At 45.1% G+C, this 19,066-nt stretch overlaps 2 protein-coding genes across 2 annotated transcripts in view; both read right to left on the bottom strand.

Annotated features, from left to right (window-relative positions):
• Positions 1–808: 808 nt before the first annotated feature.
• LOC142574010 (chitinase-like protein 3) lies at positions 809–11,553 on the bottom strand. The gene is made up of 6 exons (XM_075683204.1): positions 11,306–11,553; positions 10,110–10,210; positions 8,733–8,838; positions 6,544–6,741; positions 3,062–3,184; positions 809–1,987 (listed from the first exon to the last, which is right to left on the bottom strand). Exons 1-6 carry the CDS (start codon positions 11,540–11,542, stop codon positions 1,832–1,834), a joined length of 921 nt encoding a protein of 306 aa, XP_075539319.1. The 5' UTR covers positions 11,543–11,553; the 3' UTR covers positions 809–1,831.
• Positions 11,554–13,699: 2,146 nt separating this feature from the next.
• The window catches only part of LOC142574577 (uncharacterized), a 97,506-nt gene continuing 92,139 nt past the window's right edge, over positions 13,700–19,066 (bottom strand). Inside the window, exon 3 of the mRNA XM_075683627.1 lies at positions 13,700–13,980. Within this exon, the coding sequence (XP_075539742.1) occupies positions 13,700–13,980 (281 nt within the window). The remainder of the gene's footprint in view (positions 13,981–19,066) is intronic.

Below are 19,066 nucleotides of genomic sequence, written 5' to 3'. Positions count from 1 at the left end.
AAGATATGAGCTGTGTCCGACTAGTAATAATATTGCCTTTATAACAAATGCTTTCATTATGAAATCTTATAAAATGAGTACCTCCTCCAATCCCACAAAGTAACATCTTCGAAAATTATCGCCGCGGTTCCAGTGACTAATACATTATTCGTAGCAAAGCTGGAAGCTACTTTCCGAAATATTTAGCGCATTCATCAACAAAGTTTTTGTGTGTTCGAAGGTTTCAAGATGACAACCCTTCAGTTGGGACATGAGAAACGCAAAAAAGATAATAATCAGAGGCCAGGCCAGGTCTGTTCTGGCCTGTATGAACGGTGTAAGAACGTTGCCATAGATTTTTTCCGTAAAAAAATTGCGCATGGCCAGAGAGGCTGGACTGAAAGCATTGTCATGGTAAAGGACAATGGTCTCTGAAGGTTGAGCACCAATCGCAAACTGTTCGTCACTTGCCTGACTATTAAACGTCCCCTTAGTTTCCTGAATATTAATATCCAATATAAATGACGAAATTATGCCCGCTTTCGAGTAAGAAAAAATGGCAGAGGACACAATTACGCTGTATCTTGCGCAATGTATCCGAGTTCTTTTTCTACTAAACGGTTGCGTACGTCCCTTAGTGATCTCGCCATAACGTTTTGTTGACATTTCTATTGGAATATAATGATCCTACCATATGACAATCGGTTATCGTTCAGGTAAAGTGCTACCCAAATTATCCTGTAAGTTGTCGCTGTGCGTATTGATCCTTTTTTTTTTGAACAAGTAAAAAAAAATATACATTAATGACCTGTGACATCAATTCGGCCTTACGACGAATTTCTTACGACAGACGTCTCGATGGTCAAATAGCTAATTATTTAGGGATTGTCTTTTTAACCATAAGCTACGAAACATAAATATTGATAAGTAAAAGACAGGTGGTAGGGAAGTCAAGTCTGCTCGGCAGAAATGGTTCGACTGGGGTGAAACTTGAGGCGCAAATCCCGAAAATCTGCTACAAAACTGACGCAGCCTGACGCATGCCATGAGAAATATATTGAAAGAGTGTGGAGGGATACTTTATCACATTTGGCACTTTTTAACGCGCTAACCTGTGGGAGCCCCGAAAGCGTAGCTCAGCAACGTCCCATATTGTCCCACACGCAAGTACACAGGGGCACGACAACGTACGCCTTTTCTACAGCTGGGTAAGGCCTAGTGCACCTCAAGGAGCATCGCGTATTCTGCGTAACTCAACAAAGCAGTCATGACAATTGGCCTGATTTTGCTGCCACACTTTTTTTTCATTGACTCAGGTACTGAAATCAACATAAACATAGTTGGACCAACAGCCCATCTGACTAATTCCTGGCTTGAAATGTGCTGAATATATTCTTAGTCAGCCCTGGAAATAGAATATGGTAGTTACACACTACATTGCAATAACCCTTTGCTGTAAACCAACGCAATCAAAATTTCGTCAGGGCAAAAATAACATCTTACAAGCGATATCACAAAAAAATTGCAGCTCAATGATAAACACACGTGTTCAGTAAGGTAGCACTTCCGATGACAGACTAAAATTTAGGAGCAATCTTAGTCCTAGTGGTATATATGTGCCATATTTTCGCGCCGATATATTCAGTAAGGCTTTCGTCACAAAAATTTACATCTCAGGTTATTTATACGCGCTGTTCGATGCTTCTGCGAAAATTCGATAGAGCGCACGTAAAAAAATCGCTAATAATGTTGCGGTTGTTATCTTTCACGTTAAGAAATATTGGCAAGGAATTAACTAATTTGGCGCTCCCATCGTATCCCTCCTCTTGGATGGCAGTCAGTGGTTAGATGGTCACTGTTTGCGTCTTGGCATGACTCGACAATGTTTCATCTGCTGGGCCACCGTCTTCGTGAGCACCATCCTTCGTTTGCATACTGTGTTCCAGTCGTCCATCTCCATGTTCTTGATGGCTATGCCCGCCAAACCACGATCGAGCGCATATATAACCTGCGTTCGGCAAATAACGACATTCGTCCGGCAAACATACTTATGAAGAAACACTGCTCCCAATAATAACGCAATAAAGCACAACCGGCCTTTCCAAGTTTTATTACTATGCACTCCTACAACGCTTTGCTTGGAACAATGTTTGACAACTTGAATCTATAATAAAAAAGAAACGTCTATGGCAAACACTTATTTGAGTTTGCTGGAACAAAAGGGTGGTGTAGCATCCCGCACGAAATTAACAACACACAAAACTTGCTACGGAAACTGGAAAAGTGTTACTTTGAACCATTACTTTCTTCCTGCTGGGTTGGCGGGGTTATTGCATTCAAACTTTCATAATAGCTGTGTAACTCTTTTTAACCTGTCAGAATGTGCTTATTGCCAAGTGGTTTATTTTGCTATCACTCAACTAATTTTATTTTTTGAAGAGCTTCATTCTGACGTCTGTAAGCTTTGCTGTAATATTTTATTTTTCGCAGTTGATGTTGTGCCCTATATGTTCTTTTTTATATTTTTTTCCCTTAATCCCAAGTTCATTTCAACTCAGCGATGTACTGACAATTTCTTGCTATATTTTTAATGGCCCCAGTACACATTGAATATGGGGTCATGCATATTGTGCTTATTTCGTGAATATTACTACTCAATAATAACTACGAATTCAGAACTCGCTCAGCGATGGAATCACGTGTCTTGCCGCACAAAGGGAAAAAGATAACGTGAAGAAAACAAACGAGATAGTTGGAAATGGAAATGGAATTTATTGAGAAACAGATATAGTGAAAACTTGATTTAACGAACCCCGATTCTACGACATGTTCGACCTAATGAAGGGTGGTCAGTTCCCCGACGCATATTGAGAGAGCCTAATGCGCAGAAAATGTCGAATGGACAAATTAAACTGAACCTCTCGCCCCGTTGACCAAAGCGTAGAGGAAGAATACGGGCGAAAAAACACAGGTCCCAGGAAAAAAAATGCTGTGTTCTAAGCGCCTCGAAAAGTATTCAAGTATTGCTACAGGAAACGCATTATACGATGTCGGTTTTAGACGGATTATCTACGATACTCACCTTCTGTCTGATGCTCCAGGCATTGTCGTAGCCCACCCAGTAGAGACCCCTGTTGGCTACGGGGCAGCTGGCATCCCTGTTGACTGCGTGCTTCCACGGCTCACTGTGGATCATCACGCAGATCTGCGGGGCGTATGAAATACGGTGTTTTAAAGCTTTTAGCCGGGAAAGGAGCGCGACTCCAAAGTTTACGCTTTAGAAGCCGACGAGAGCTTTAGCTCGCATGTCAGATTCTCGTCAGGGACGTCCGCCTTCCGATTGGAGTGAAATGCATGCGACAGCGCTCGTATACCGGGGGTTTGGATTTCCGTCGATGGTCAGGATTATCTCCAAGACACCTCCACTATGGCTACCCTTAAAGCCAACAATGCAGCTTCGTGACGTCAGGCCCCGTGTATGCTCACTGCCGCATGATTGAAAGGTGGGCAAGTTGGTGTTGATGCATATCGATGCTTGGGTAGCACGGCCTCGCACGGACAAAAGAGGATAGGAGAGAATGCATTTAACACGATAGACATTGCTTGTGCGGTGTATATTCGTCCTCTCTTTTATTTTTTGCACGTGTTACGTCACCCTGTCAAGACGTACCCGTGAATGCGCAATATTTAAGCAGATCACGCAGCCTTGCGCCAGTTACCGCCATCCAGGTGCTCCGGTCAGCGAATATGGCAGTGCACTTGGACGCTTCAGGTTGAACCTGTTCTTGCTTTCGTGTTATTTGCGTTTGTAGTCAATAAAGGTTCCTACGCGCTGTCACCTTAGTTCGTTTTTTTAAATCCATAAGGAACAATAGGTGAGTCACCGCACTCTCCGAGGTCAGAGCTCAATTTTAACGGTTATTAAGCGACTGCATGGGAAGGGGAGGGGATGACGCGCTTGGCTTTTCCATTTGCGCAACGGTTGTCGTGACAAAATTGATCCGCTGGTAGGCTCTCGGCGCAATGCGATAAACAGGCGCTGAAACTGACACCTGGTGCATAGTTTTATTTATTGATTCGGATTACTAAATAGAGAAATGACTATGCGGCTTCAGATTGATACAGGAACTATAAGAAAGAAAAAAAAAACATGCGCACACTTTACATCAGGCGATTAACGCGAGGCGAACGTCAGACGGCGCAGACATGCTGCTCCCGCAAGAAGGAGAGCGCCTTCCTATAGACCGGGCAACGGAGAGCCGCCGACGATTACGTAATTTATCGAAGTGATTCTTTAATTAGCTGTTTCCTATGACAATTAACTTACGACGTGAAATCTATTCGTGTTCTACGTTTTCAAACGTCCTGCGTCTATGTCGAAGGACGCCGTCGGCTGTTTACAAGTGAAAACGATACTTGGGGGATAGAATTCGGATACTATGGCAGACAACTCGAGTTAGCGTCATCCCCACGTTTGGCGCCGTTCGGATTAATTCTTTTTTTTTTACCACGTGGGAGCTTTTAGCCTCCGCCCTACAGCTTTGGTGCACGAGCACATATTGTATTCGCATTCGAATGTGGCCGCCACAGCTAGAAATGGAAGGCGCGACTTCACGTTTAGCCGCAGGACACCGTTAGCCCCCGTTGGGGGTGCAGAGTGAATCGCTGCGCGTATCGCTGAGCGTGAATCGCGGTGAGATCGCGGGATTCGCTGAACACTTGTAAGTAAACAAACACATTAGGGAGCCTTAAAATTGTAGCCTACTCAAGCTACATACGCACCCAAAGCCTGTTTCGGTCACTTTGTAATTTTGTTTGTGTGTGTGTCTGTGTGTGTTCTTCTTACCTCAGCCTAATAGCATCTCCCAACGTTGGGCCCATATAGTATCAGTATGGGTCTAACGTTAGAGGGCGCTTTAATTAGGACTTCCACATTCGGCAGACGATGCGGCAGCTTTTAGTTGCGTCGTCTGCTTGGGTCAAAGGAAAGAGCATTTCAGTAAGTTACATGTTCGGACACTTTCCTGGTTCGCACTAGCTGCGCACGTTATCTTCTGCGTTCTCATACCTTTGCCTGCAGAGTTTAGCTCTCATGCATCCCGCGGATATGAATATTCCCCTATGTGAATCAGTGGCGATCATTCGCTTCATTCAAAAAATGAAAGTGTCAATTCATTCTCATATATTGCTTTAACAGAAGCAACTTCTTCCCATGGCATCACGGTAGCATCTAGATAACTTAAACATGGCATCCACATAACGCGACATAATATGCCTACATTAATGTAAAGTCACACATTGTCAGAAATACATGAATTCAACAGATATTGAAGTCCTGAGGGAAAGCACAGAAGTAATTGACTCTTCTTTTCCCCCTATGCTTTCTTTGGTTTCATTGTGTGTTGGCTTCACATCGTTGGAACCAACAAGAAATCGAGAGCCTGGGTTGTCTCTATCCGCGTATCTCATCACATAACACTTAATATTAGCACTTAACAATAAATCGACCTTACATTCTTAGACAAATGTGCGCCCTTTGGGGTGTATATTTGTCACACAACGAGTATCGTCATCTGTCTTGCATGCATCTCCTTTCTTGAAAACGCTGCACTCGCTACGTTCCCGTCGAGAATATTCTGTCATGCTGATAGCGCGCATGCTGTTCGTGACTTGGAAGTACCGGGCTCGCAGCGTTAAGGAAAGGAAATGCGGACAAGACAGACGACGATTATCGTTGTGCGGCAAGATACGACCCAAAGGGTGTAATCTTGTGTAAGAGTCTAGAGGAAAACATTAAACCAGCCTAAACGGATAAAGTATTCTTTTTGAACCCCGTATTCGTTAACTCTATGGCTAGAGGTTGGTTATTACAAAAGAAAATGAAGGCGAAACGTTATTCTTTAATTTCATGCCCAAACCTCAACGCCGGTATGTCCGTGTGACGACATGAATTTTAGAATACTAAGCTGTTGGGCTAGTTGGTTTGACATGATTTTTGCGCTCTCCTTTGCAAAAAAAGTCATGGATCTTGAATTGTTTTCTCGTATTTGAGCCGTTGTTGCTCAGTAAACGTTCTTTCGCTAACTTGCTAAGTTCAGTCCTTGACTCCTTTGCGATAAATTGTAGCTAATCTTTAGCGATAAAAAGTTACCTAGGCTCAATCAGTCGGCGTAACCATTGACGACGCCATGGTGAGCTGGAACGGAAACTTCAAGGTGGCGTCGATACCTGTATTTCGTTCTTGCGCCTTTTCTAACTTACCAAGCCACCCCAGCGCCTTTCTTTCTTTCTTTCTTTCTTTCTTTCTTTCTTTCTTTCTTTCTTTCTTTCTTTCTTTCTTTCTTTCTTTCTTTCTCTCTCTCTTTCTTTCTTTCTTTATCTCGCAGACGGGTAGTTTACTAATACAAGTCAAATCTTTTTTCTCTTTGGTGTCTATCTAGCACAACCATCTATATACCCCAAAAAATAGCTTAGCGCCCACCGATTTCAACAGTGCGCGGTATTCCACTGCACGTTCTTCGTTTTGGTTCCAAGCTGCCGAGTTTCGACTGCAAGGCCTCGTACCTCGAAGAACGACAGAATCCCTCTGATGTGCGTGTAGGGGCCGCCGACGCTCATGTTCGAGGCGAGCTTTCCCGGCACGCCGAGCTCGGCATCGTCGATGCTCTTGTTCAAAATGAACTCGTGGCCAGAGTAGGAGATGCTGGCCACCAGGCGATCCGTGCTGCCGGTGGCGGTCACCACGGTGTCGATGACGTTGTCCTGCGCGTCCAACACAGTGCACGGAGCATTGTGACGAGACGAACTCAGGGGCGACGCTCCACTGCATTGTTTATTATTATTATTATTATTGTTATTATTATTATTATTATTATTATTATTATTATTATTATTATTATTATTATTATTATTATTATTATTATTATACAGAGGAACGTCCTAACTATAGTCACTTATAATCAATACGGACGCCCTGTGAATGTCTTAAACTCCACAACCAAATGTCCCACAAACGTACTTTGGACGATTGGTAACACAGAACGTCCCAGAAGCGTCCTACATCTTGACAAAAATGTCTCTAGTATGTACTCGGGATTATGCAATAAAAATAATTCATATTTGAACATCTCTTGGACGTCCGAATATACCAATAGGATGTTCGTGGGACGTTTCTATGAACGCCAATCCGCGTCCATGGGACGATCCCATGGACATCCAAGAATGATCCACAGGTTTCTTAGATATGTCCTGGGGACGTCCGAATGCCCCTTTTCGGATCTCTGCTGGACATCTGTAGGACGTTGATGGTCCAATGGGATGGTGCCCAGAATTTCGCATACATGGCGCCCATAAGTCATTTACTTACTCTCCAAGCCTGGCGTGCGATTTCGAAGAGTGCGGGAAACAACGCAATTGAAGCCATGAGCGCGTCGTACCTGTGCTTTTCGTGCCTGCCGATGGGCGGTGATATGAGTATGCACAAGCGAGACGTCCCGCGCCTAGCTCACGACCTCGCCGTTAAGTGGCGCTGCAATCCCACAAGTTTGTCTTTTTAGGTTTCGGAGCGTACGAAATGAGAAGCGACCTAGGAAACTCCGCGACGTTATCCGTAATAATCTGTCGTCGAACAGGCCTGAGACTGAGCGGTAGCCGTTTTACACAGTGATTCGCTGCGAACGAAGCGAGCTCCACAACGGCAACGCCAAATTCAGTTCCAAGCGTTGGGCAGGATCGCCGCCACGTTGCCATAGTGTTTACGTAAACCGCGCAAAAGCTGCTAACGTTAAATCTGAAAAATAGCTTGTGTGATCAAAACGTTATGGGTTGGTTAACTTTTCGAGCCCACCACTCCGCAAGCCAGTTATTACCCTAAACACGCTAAACTAAAACAGTTTATTTTCTCACTGCCTCTACCAGCGTTCGCAAGCGACTCCGCCTCAGGCTTCTCCCTTATCGAAGCCCAGGACCCACGTGACATTCACGTCATAACAACGCCCACTTTATAATTTTTTCTTTCATTCCGCACCTTTCTTTTTTACTTTTATTTTCCTTTTATTTTTTATTCTGTGCGGCGCATTTCCAGAGCTGGTTTCGTACGCTCTGCGTTTTACAAGAATACCAGTTCGCGTGGCTGCTTATCTGTACTGGTTATCTGGCGGCAGCTACGACTTATCTCTGCTGACGGGGAGAACGGCTCTCCCCAGAAGAAACGGCGCAGGCCGAAGAACAAAGCAGACCGAGCCTACTGGACATAATGCAACTACGATATATTGCATCAGAACATGGGTGCCACCAAAAACACAACGAGAAGGCCTGATCTTGCTTACGCGCCTCAAGAATAACCGAAATTTTTTATACGCTTCTTACAGGTACAATAAACACCCAAAACCGTTTCTTTTTTACAACACAGCTTCTGCCACGCGTGTAATGTGTGCGCGTGTAAGTTTGCGTAGAGTTTCCCAAGATTGTTATTTATTTATTTATTTATTTATTTATTTATTTATTTTACATTGTCTTACACGCAGATAAGGTATTGGATGGCAAATCTGAAGAAAGAGAGCAATGTGCCTCACGTATATACATAGGTTGTACGTAGGCCTAAGGCAGGATCCTCCAGCACTTTACCGCCACATGAATTAAACTAGAATTTCGAAACAATATTTCACTGATTTAAAAAGTTTCGCAGTCGCTCTTAGGTGTCCCTTAAGAACCGATCAAATCGCAGCACGCGGGTGGCAGTTGTTCGGACGCACCCAAGAGATGTCGCTTGGCTTCGGCCCGTACAGAGGGCTCGGGAACGCAGTTATCTTGTCATCCTTGATCAGGTTGTGAGTGCCCATGATAAGTATGTCGACGTTTCTGTTGGAGAGCGCAAATTTGAAACGTCTTACACAAGTCGAATAAGTGTGCAGTGTGGGGAACGCGAAAGAAAACAACTAGTCTATACAGAATTTCTCACGCGCGCACAGTCCCAAAAACTTATGTGAACGGTCTACACCAAAGGGCGCAGATTTTCGTTATTTTCTAGTATGTATATCTATGAAAAAACAGGCCATAGCCTCTTACAGCCTTGTACGTTTCCGTTGACCGTTTTTGAAAACTTTATCCACGCGAGACATTTGGAAGCCTCACGTAATACACTAGGCCGAAACAAGTGGCCACGCTAGCGATTTTTTTTGTATACAAGTATATCGCCATACATTCCAGAGTGCGCGTGACAATACGCCTTTCTTTCGCAATGCCATTAAATTATAGGGTTTCACGTGCCAAAACCACTTATTATGAGGCACGCCGTAGTGCAGGACTCCGAAAATTTCGACCACCTGGGGTTCTTTAACGTGCACCTAAATCTAAGTGCACGGGTGTTTTCGCATTTCGCCGTATCGAAATGCGGCCGCCGTGGCCGGGATTCCATCCCGTGACCTCGTGCTCAGCAGCCGAACGCCATAGCCACTCAGCAACCACGACGAGTTCGCAATGCCATTGCGAAAGCGACAAAGGTCAGAGTATAGACATACAAAGCGTGCGCCAATTTGAATACCCTGCGCTTATTAAGAGTGGAAAATCGATGTAATACAACAAGTGGTGTTAAGTGGGCGGGGTGACAGGCTCGGAATCAATTTTGACGACCACTTCATTATATGACGTCCTGCTCTATCGTCCTAAGTATACTAGTTCTTGCAATACGCCCGAATCGGAATGTAGCCTCCTCGGCTGGAATGGAACAGTCGACCTCGTAGCAACGGGACGACAGCCACTCAGACACCGCCGCGCGGTGTGTAATGGAAGAAATCGACTGAAACTGGAACAACAAAAGCAGTGGACACCTGGCATAAGAACATCGTCGATGCGGTCCGATTGCAACGTGCGGCTCATGGTATAGCTCGAAATAAAGGGCAGTTTAAGACTGCTGTTCCGTGCGTTTTTTCTGTCTTTGATTCTTCAGCTCACAAAACTATGTCGAACAAACGAACCCTTACTGAGTTGCTTGGGAATCATGACGCATTGCAAGTGTAAGCGTGAGGGGGGTTAAACATTGATTTTATCAAGAAGCAAGTGAAAAACATTCTGCGTTGATTTCCCACCGGGATCACGATTAACACCTAAAGAAAACGCATATGAATGCTCACTTCACGAGTTCTTTGTAGTCAAGTCCATCGTTGAAACCTTTGGTGAAATACACATTCGCTGCCAGTAAGTACTTGTGCTGGGACAAGCCTGGTTTCAGACCCTGAAACAGCGCCGAATTTAACAAATTTGAGAAGCAAAGTCATCAGAGTGGTGATTGGGGATGTGATATGTCCTAGCCTTCTCGGGATGCAAACACGCACACACACACGCACGCACGAACAGACACACACACACACGCACACACAAAAGGCGAAACGACAAGATCAAATATTAGCTGTATACATGCACTTTACGTGCATGTATACTCCAAACTGGGAGCGCAGCGAGGTTTGGTCGCTAGACGGTCACGGGACCGTCTAGTGGTAACAGTGGTAACCGCGCCTGGCGACCGGTGTGCCAACGCGTCCGCAGCGACAGCATAGTTGGACTAGAGTGCACGCGCGTGGTGCATACGCATAGCAGTCTGGCCGTGACAATAGCTCGCTGTGACATTGTTTTCCCCCGGTTGTGGCTTCTTTCAGCGGCGCTGTGGCCTGCTTACGCCAAACAGGGGCGGCAGTGTATCATTGTGTCACGTCGAATTGAAGGTTGATACACGGAGAGCAAGGCATCTGCTTGTGCTAATCCGGCGCCTAAGAGTTTCGTCGGAAGTATAGTTCCGATGAAATCTGTCACGTTTACGCAATAACTAGCTCTGCAAGGCGTTTCTTCTGCGGGGGCAATGTGTCGAAGCCAGATGCCACCGCTTGTCGATGTCGGGCTTAAACGTTCAGTGGAGCCACACCACGGTGCCCAAGCTAACGTGATGCTTGCTCCGAGATAGCGTAAAGAAAACGTTCAATCGGGAAGTTGGAGCCTTGCTTGGATTTCAAGCGACCTATGCATCTATCGGTTCTAAACAAAAAGGATCAGAGCGTGACCAATCGAATACACCATTAATAAATTTCCCCGTTCTCTCTATGAACAGTGTAATCTACAAGGCAGCGCCGCTTTTAGAGAAAAGTGATCGCTGGTCTTAAATAACAGTTTTGGGTGAACTGGCGACGCGTAACACTAACCGTACCGTATATACTGAGCGTGCAGAATACGAGAACGCGTCTTCGGCAATGTTACAACCGGGAAAGCGCAGTATACCGAGGGACGTAATAACGAACTTGTGCGGCATTGCGCATTTGCACGCTCTTCCAGGGCTCACCTTGATCATTTGCATGTAATGGTTACTGCTGTCAAGTTTGCTGGAAGGGTTGTAGACGTCCAGGCTTAGTCCCAAGAAGCCGTAGCTCTCCAGGAAGGCCTGCATGGCGCTTGCGAACATGTCGAGTTTCGGCGACTCCGAAGGAAAAAGGGTCGCCTCTATGCTCTCGGTGTCTTTTGGATTGCGAGATCGTAGCTCGGCCAACACGGTGGTTTGTGTGTGTGTCGCCTGTTCCATGAACTTCGGCAGCAGCTCTGCGCAGGGCGTTAGCGATTTCCGTCACGAATTAGGAGCAGCAGCCATTTATGCAGGCTGATCTTTCTTCAGCGCTGGCTCGAATGGCTTCGAGTTCTTTCTGGCTTAGTAAATCCGTGAGAATCATAACAATAACCAACTTACAATTTCAGCACCGTGTACTGCAGACCTAGCGTAACAGTAAGCTTGATCTTGGGCACAAATCGACGTTTTACGACAAAGCACAAAAGAACATTATACGCCTGTTCTCACGGTTTTCAGAAAAGAAAAATGAAGAATTAGATCACTGACGAGGTTTCAATTTTAAGGGAACGTGACGAATGCCATGAACAATGTCACGGGAAATTTTTACCTGTGTGCGTCAGTTATCGGTTAAGAAAAACTCACACACCCTAATTTTTGGATCATTTAAGAGGCGTTATATAAAACGCTTCAAAAGTTTCCCCGCTTCCGGAGAAGTGCCAACAATACAGGAGATATCATACTTAGCAGAAATGGTGGCCGCCTAGCTCTAAAGGGACGTGTTCCCGAAGTTTGAAATGTGTAGGTGAATGTATTTTCAAGATAGTACTTGCTGAATGCTTGCCTTCTCCCGATTTTTCCGCGCTGTGCGAGGCATGTATATATTTGCTTTTCATCTGTCACTTCAGTGAACTATGCGAGGCATGGTGTTTAACATTTCGTTGAAGTACCAAGCATGTTGCGAGTTACGAACAAAAGAAGTGAAATTCGGGGTCGGGAACAAACAGCGCTCGAACGAGATGAAGTGAGGGCGATAGACAAACCGCGGATCTAACAACCCCTGGTTTAATGCGGGTGAATGCAGTACATATAAAACGCAGGCTCAGCGCAGAAGACCAACAAAAACACGGCATCTGTGCCGGGATAGCAATGAAATCACCCCATCGGGTGCATCCTCATAGCAAGCTGCCACGTCTTTAACGAACAGTTAATGCCAAGTTTTAACAAACAGTTACGCAACCCAGCTGTGTGCAGCTACAGCTACGTGCCAACCAGCCAAGACCAGCGCACTCCTTCTCTGCACTCGTTCTCTGCATAGTAGAGATAAACGGTCAACACAAATGCCGACTATCTAGAGGTTTGCGAGGCTTAGGTATTCGAACTGCGGTAGTCTATTTCCGTATAGGCGGAAGTGCTCCGCTTTTCTATACTTTATTTAGGTAGGTGACAAGTTAGCAAAAATCCGGCTGAGTAAAGTTATGTACAAAGGTATATTGAATATTTTTTGTGCCAGAGACTGTATTGCACCTTATCGAATTTAGTGCTGCTTTAAGCTCCGTATGAGTGATCGAGCCATTTAAGTAGTCTAGATTATTGCGTTGACCAGAATAGTTCCGATATACTGGGGTATCGGGAGCAGGAACCTAACGCTACTGCAGGTGCCCCACGCATTCTGGTCAGCCATGCATGTTTTTTGTAGTGAGCGACAAATATATCTAGAACGATCTGAGCCAACTGAGCGCGACATTCCAGGTTGTATATGACGAAAAAGAATACCCCAAGTGCGGGTGGTACAAAGTGTGCAACGAAGGTTGTTACAGACAGTGTACCAGTCAATACTAGTTAGCTTGATAGCATACTGAGAAACCTGCAATGCGTTCTGTTCAATTATTTGCTTCAGTTTGCAGTTATAACGCGGAAAGGAGGGTGTTATTCGGGTCCCTCAAGAACACAGGACTTCCTCACAGTTCTCTTCAGGACATTGCTTTCCCGCGCGGGAACCGATTGTGTAGGAAGGAGGTCTCTCGCCTTCTGTTAAATTACCTACAGGACACGGATTTGGCTTCCACATGGTGAACTGAGGAGTGACCATTTGTAATTGGGAGGTCTGTGTCTGATTATGTGATTCATTTATTTTAAGCGTCGCTACGGTGGAGCAATTGCCGGCAGCAACTGCAAGGCTAATCCCACCAGTAGCCTACAACTCAACTCAACTCAACTATGACGTTGTCGACATCTGCGAATCGGTCCATGACGGGCATCACACAGTTTCAGCACAGTTGACATCGGGGGTGTCCAGAGTGGTTGCGGGGAATCGGAAGGACTCACAGTTTCCCATTTTAAAATCAATCAATCAATCAATCAATCAATCAATCAATCAATCAATCAATCAATCAATCAATCAATCAAGTCGTTCAATGTGAGCTCACTGATGGCCAGGTCCGTCCTGCGGAAATCTAGGACCCCTCCCGCGTCTTTGTCGATCACTACGTCCGAGTAGACCAGGTGAGTGCAGGCCTCCGAGAACGGCGCTCTCTCCAGGTCCATCACCACGCTGGCATCCCATTCGCTCGAGGTGGGGTCGTAGAAGCAGACCACGAGGCACTCGCCCTGACTTCCATCGCCACCTGGACGCTCGATTACCTCGTGAACCTCGGACTGGAAGATCTTCCACTTCACTGCGTTGGAGCCAGACAGCAAGATTCGAGGACAGCGAGAGCTGAGCGCCCACTGGTACAACGATCTATTACGTAGTGCTTATTGAAAAACTGAAGTTGTACAGCGAGAACAGGCAAGACATTTAGGTTTACACAGACGATGTACACGGGCATTGTTTTGAAAGCGAAGCCTACTTTTCCCACCCTCCCGGGTTTCGCCTGTCTACTGCCGGATCGGTCAGTACCTTGGCGATAATTCTTGTGGATATACCGAGGTTATGTGAGTGCCGAATGCAAATACTAGCAAATGAACCTATATAATCCCTGTACTCGAACCAACCAACCAAGTGCCTCTTTGTTCTGCGTAATAAAGAAAATTATATAACAGCTAAAGAGATAACGTCGGTTCATAGGTATCTCTATATCCCACTTAATTCTTAATGAATTAAGGCATTATATTCAATGTATTATTTGATTTACTTGATATTCTTCGTTTTAACCATTCAGTACATGCTACTGCGCATGTGCTTATTCTTGGCCAATCCTCCAGCACTATAGGTGTATGCCACGGTGACACAGGAGGCACAAAATCCTTAAACGTATTTACGCATGCATCTTACTCGTCTGTGCCTGTACACCTGTCATCATCATACCTTCCTCGGAATACGTCGTCTTCGTCCAAAACACATCGCCTGAGTAGACATATTGCACTCTGGATGCGCCTGATAGTTCGGCAGAGCTTGTGACCGATGTAATGCATGCATGCATGCACTTCGCTCCACATTGATTCTAACATCTGCGTTGGATCGGCAGTTTCTTTCTTTCTTTCTTTCTTTCATTCTTTTCTTCTTTCTTTCTTCCTTTCTTTCTTTTTCTTTCTTTCTTTCTATTCGCGCTACACAACCTTAGCCCGCGAACGAATTTCATTGGAGCGCTTACGTGAAACAGCTAGGTTACCATGGTTATAGTTTTCTACAGGTAAACATGTAGCTGAAAAAAAAAAGAATGTAAAGCCGATGCAAGACGACCACATGAGGCTGCATGGAGTACTTACCGTATCGACGAGTTCTTGCGTAGAAACAGCGAATGTGGCTTAAATAAGAGCCGGTTAGACAGGGCTCTTGCAGCTAAACTTGATTCTAGCTCACTCTTGCTCATAATTCACTCATTATAGCAATTAGCAATAACAGCTGTAGAAATTAGTATTAGCAATCAGCAATAGTTTACTGTGACAGCAGCATTCCTGCCAGCCACCGCTTTTTTTCTTTTGTTTTTCTGTCAGCAGTTGCTTATCGCAAACGCACGACGCTTTTTGACACCATACGCGGTGTGGTAGCTCAGATGCCGATAGATTTAAAAGCAAGCGAAGTATATTGTTAACATCAACCTGAAAAAGGCTTCCTGTAGCTTTCCTCTCTTTCATCCCCATTCTCCTTCGTTCCCTAACATAATTAGCTACCTAAATATCCTATCTAATAACTAACTTCACAAGAATGTGCTGTTGGGCTAGGCTTGCCCGTATGGCGCACGAGACGAATCTGAAAGTAACGAAACCTCTTCTTTCTTTTAAGGCAGGTGGGAGGGACGCGGAAGCGTGCGCCACACTACAGTCGCCATCGGCACACCAAGCAGCGTCCTCGCGTGAAGTTTTTGTCTGCTCGCTGGTTTCGATTTATATTGAGCTTCTGTCACCGCCTGCTTTGCTTTTGTGATGGTGAATGTCATGGAAAATCTGTGCATCAAGATGTGTTCTCTACTGGAAAATTTTTTATTATCAAAGATCTCGTTCCTTTCCAATTTGAACCACGAGGTTCAGGCAAGCAGCCGGCATTTTTAAGTTGAAGTGCCCAAGCGGTCGCGGGATGCAGTTTGATGAAAACTCCACAACTTTAGGAACCCCGGCGAGTGGCTCGGGCATCACGTTGTTACCACCCACACTTAGCATTGCGACTGCAGCACTTTTAGACAAAAAAAAAATGATTTGACAACGCCGTCTTGCCTAACCCTTTACTCGATCGCCGTATTTTGCCCCTTGAGCCTTATTTCTAAGGCTGAAACGTGAGCTTAAAGATAAGCGTTCTCAAGATGTGAAGGAGATGGACAAGAAAATAACTGAAGCGCTGAGGGTCATCAGTGTGCAAATATCGCTGAACAGTTGTGAACAATGAATAACGTGCCGGGACAAGTTCATTGCGTCCCAGAGAGAGTACTGGGCAAATGAATAATGTCTGGAATGTTTGAAGAAATATTGCAAATAAAAATAAACTATTGTCGTTACTTCTGGGTTCCCCATTGTCGTGCTATCTTTCGGCGCAAGAACGGGACAAATAGAGAAGACAAAAGAGAGTGTTTCGCCTTGCGTTTTGTCTATTTGCTTGTTCCGTTATTGCGCTAGAAAATTATTTGCCTCCAATTATTATGTTTACGGCCATGATAGCAATAACGATCATTTAGGCCCATTTGAAAAGACCACCTTCATTTGTTTGCCACCCACGGCCTTAGCTACAGCTGTTCTCGTCACGTATATATATATATGAATGAGAAGAAACGACGTTAACCTAAGGGCCCGATTTTTATAATTCATACGAAGCCAACAAAGACACAAAGGACACCATAGGAGAAATTACTTGTACTTACTAATTGAATTAAAGCAATTATAAATTAATGGCAACGAGAGCCGGTGACAAAGCAACTTGCCGCAGGTGGTGAACGATGGATCGAGCGAAAGCGTCGGATCGTTCCCCACCTGCGGCAAGTCGTTTTTTCATGTGGTGACGCATGCGGTAGACAGGATGTTCGACATGCACTACCATGGGCGTCTGAAGTGGCGCTCGTTAATACTCCGAGGGTAAGTTCTAGCAGATAAGCATGAATACCCCAGAAAGTTGACGGGAAAACGGTGCCGCGGTAGTTAAGTTGGTAAGAGCACCGCACGGATAATGCGATGACGTGGCTTCGTATGCCACCTCCAGTTATTTTCTCATCTACCTTCATTTCCATTTATTTATCATTTCTGTAATTCATATAAAAACTGCAGATAATTTCCCCTATACTGCACTTGGTCTCATTGTTTGCTGGCTTCAAAAAATTTCACTTTATATATGTATATAGTGAGGCAGTACCTTCTCTCTCTATATATAAATAAATCATTACCTCTGGTGATTGCTCCCGAGATCTGAATATGCGGAAGTGTAATTTCACATAGAATGCTGCATGTGCTTTATTATAAAGAAAAATCCGGTAGAGTTTTTCTACTCTCCCTATTTCTTTTGTAACAATGGCGTAATATTCCAGAGATGACTCAAAACAGATATCTTTCAGCAATGCGGAAAAGCCATGACGAACTTCTACAGCACTGGTAAGCTTAAGATACCGTAAGGCCCCATACTGAAACAGAACTGTGCATGTATTATTGCATACTTACGTATTTGCGGTCCGCCTGCAAAAGAAAACCAAACGGGGTTCGCGTAAGACATTAACATTCTGCATGCGACAGTGAAAGCACGCCGGAAGCGCACAGTAAATGTAACTAATGCTAGTAGCCGCATTTAGCTGCGTCATAGTCACTAAGTGGAGAAACGTCGCGATGAGTCGTCAGCGGCTCTAGCCGGTGCTCACGATTTCCCGATATTAGGCGCCCCAGTCCTAAGCTCCGCAATTGAGACTGGATGCTTAGGGGAAAGAAAGCTTAGCACATCGGGGTTCCTGCAGCCGCCATTAAAATAATTATCAGCAAATATTACGAGAATCCATGTCTATTTTTGTTCCAAATCGCATGAAACCTTGTATAGCCGTGTGAAGAGCTCTCATTTAAACCTTACCTCTGTGCCGTTATAAGTAGTCACCAAATATACAAAACTTCCAAGCCTTCGTGTGGCGTGTGTATGTGTTTTCGTGGGCTAACTGCAACTGACATGTTTTTTTTTCTTTATGAAATCTAGCGTCTGCGTGTGTAGCGCGTGTAAGATATGTCCTGTGCAATTAAAGGTAAACTTGATTTACATATACAGCAGTGATTAAAACTGTTTGAAACCCGCTCGTGTATTCGCAAATACTTCTTCTGGATCCGGCAAGGTGAACGATGGTTAATCAAAGGGAAAACTGTCATCCACACAAATGGAGCACGAAGCTACCGAGGAGGAAAATCCGCGCGGATTACTTTTAATTAATTTCTGGGGTCTATCGGTGCCCTTAATAAGCTTGTCGATGGCTTTGTTGCCAACAGGCGTTACCGGCCTATTTCAGTGGGCAAAACCGGGATCTTCTATGTAACTAGCGAAAGGCTGTGTACAGTTTCCAAACTGTGGAAAATTATATTCGATGGGGCAGGGGTGTGACTAAGGCTATAAATCTGACTCAACTCGACTATGCATTCTTAAAGATCCCTTTATTATGCCTTTCGATTTAAAGAGCTCTGCTGCTTGCGATCGAGCGTTTCACGCGCCATTTCCTGCGCACATTCGTCCAACCCTGTAATAGTAAACACTTATGAAATGTGCGAAAACCTGCGCTTGTGTTAGGCCCTTCTGACTACAAACAACCTCGTTTCGGTCGTCGCTGTTCTGTCAGATCACGAAACTCTCCCATAATGAATTGTGAACGCGTTACTCGAATATCGCTTGTTCAATTATGTGCACATATGTTTACTCACATAATTTTTTTCACACAGAGTAAATAAACTTTTACTAAACGCTCAAGTTTTTCTAAACACTCACGCGCTAAGAAACCTGCTCCGTAGTGCCTAGGCTGAATCATATATTCCAGGAGCAAAGGCCCCCAGATTTTCTCTCTCACGCCCGCGTTAACTAGCGCCTCCGATCAAAGGGCTGGGGAACCCCCAAATGAACGTCTCGAGCAGTGGCCTGCAATTGTCTAGTACACTCTAGCTGCCGTCAACCGCCTCTGAACGTGATCCACTTGGCGCCAAACTGCGACACTCCCCGGGCAGGGTGCCCGACCTTGTTTTCTTCCAGCTCCGAGAGAAGGCGCGACAGGCGCGACAAAAACGAGGTCGCGTGGCGTGCGACTCGTTGCGTACAGCCGCCAGCGACACGTGTAGCACGCCACGCGACACGTGTCGCGAGCGGCTCCAGGCAAAGAGTCGCAC

This window comes from Dermacentor variabilis, chromosome 3, assembly GCF_050947875.1.
Source record: "Dermacentor variabilis isolate Ectoservices chromosome 3, ASM5094787v1, whole genome shotgun sequence".
In the NCBI taxonomy this organism is placed as follows: Eukaryota; Metazoa; Arthropoda; class Arachnida; order Ixodida; family Ixodidae; genus Dermacentor; species Dermacentor variabilis.
The sequence above is the reverse complement of the archived record's forward strand: the minus strand, read 5'-3'. Positions and strand labels throughout refer to the sequence as shown.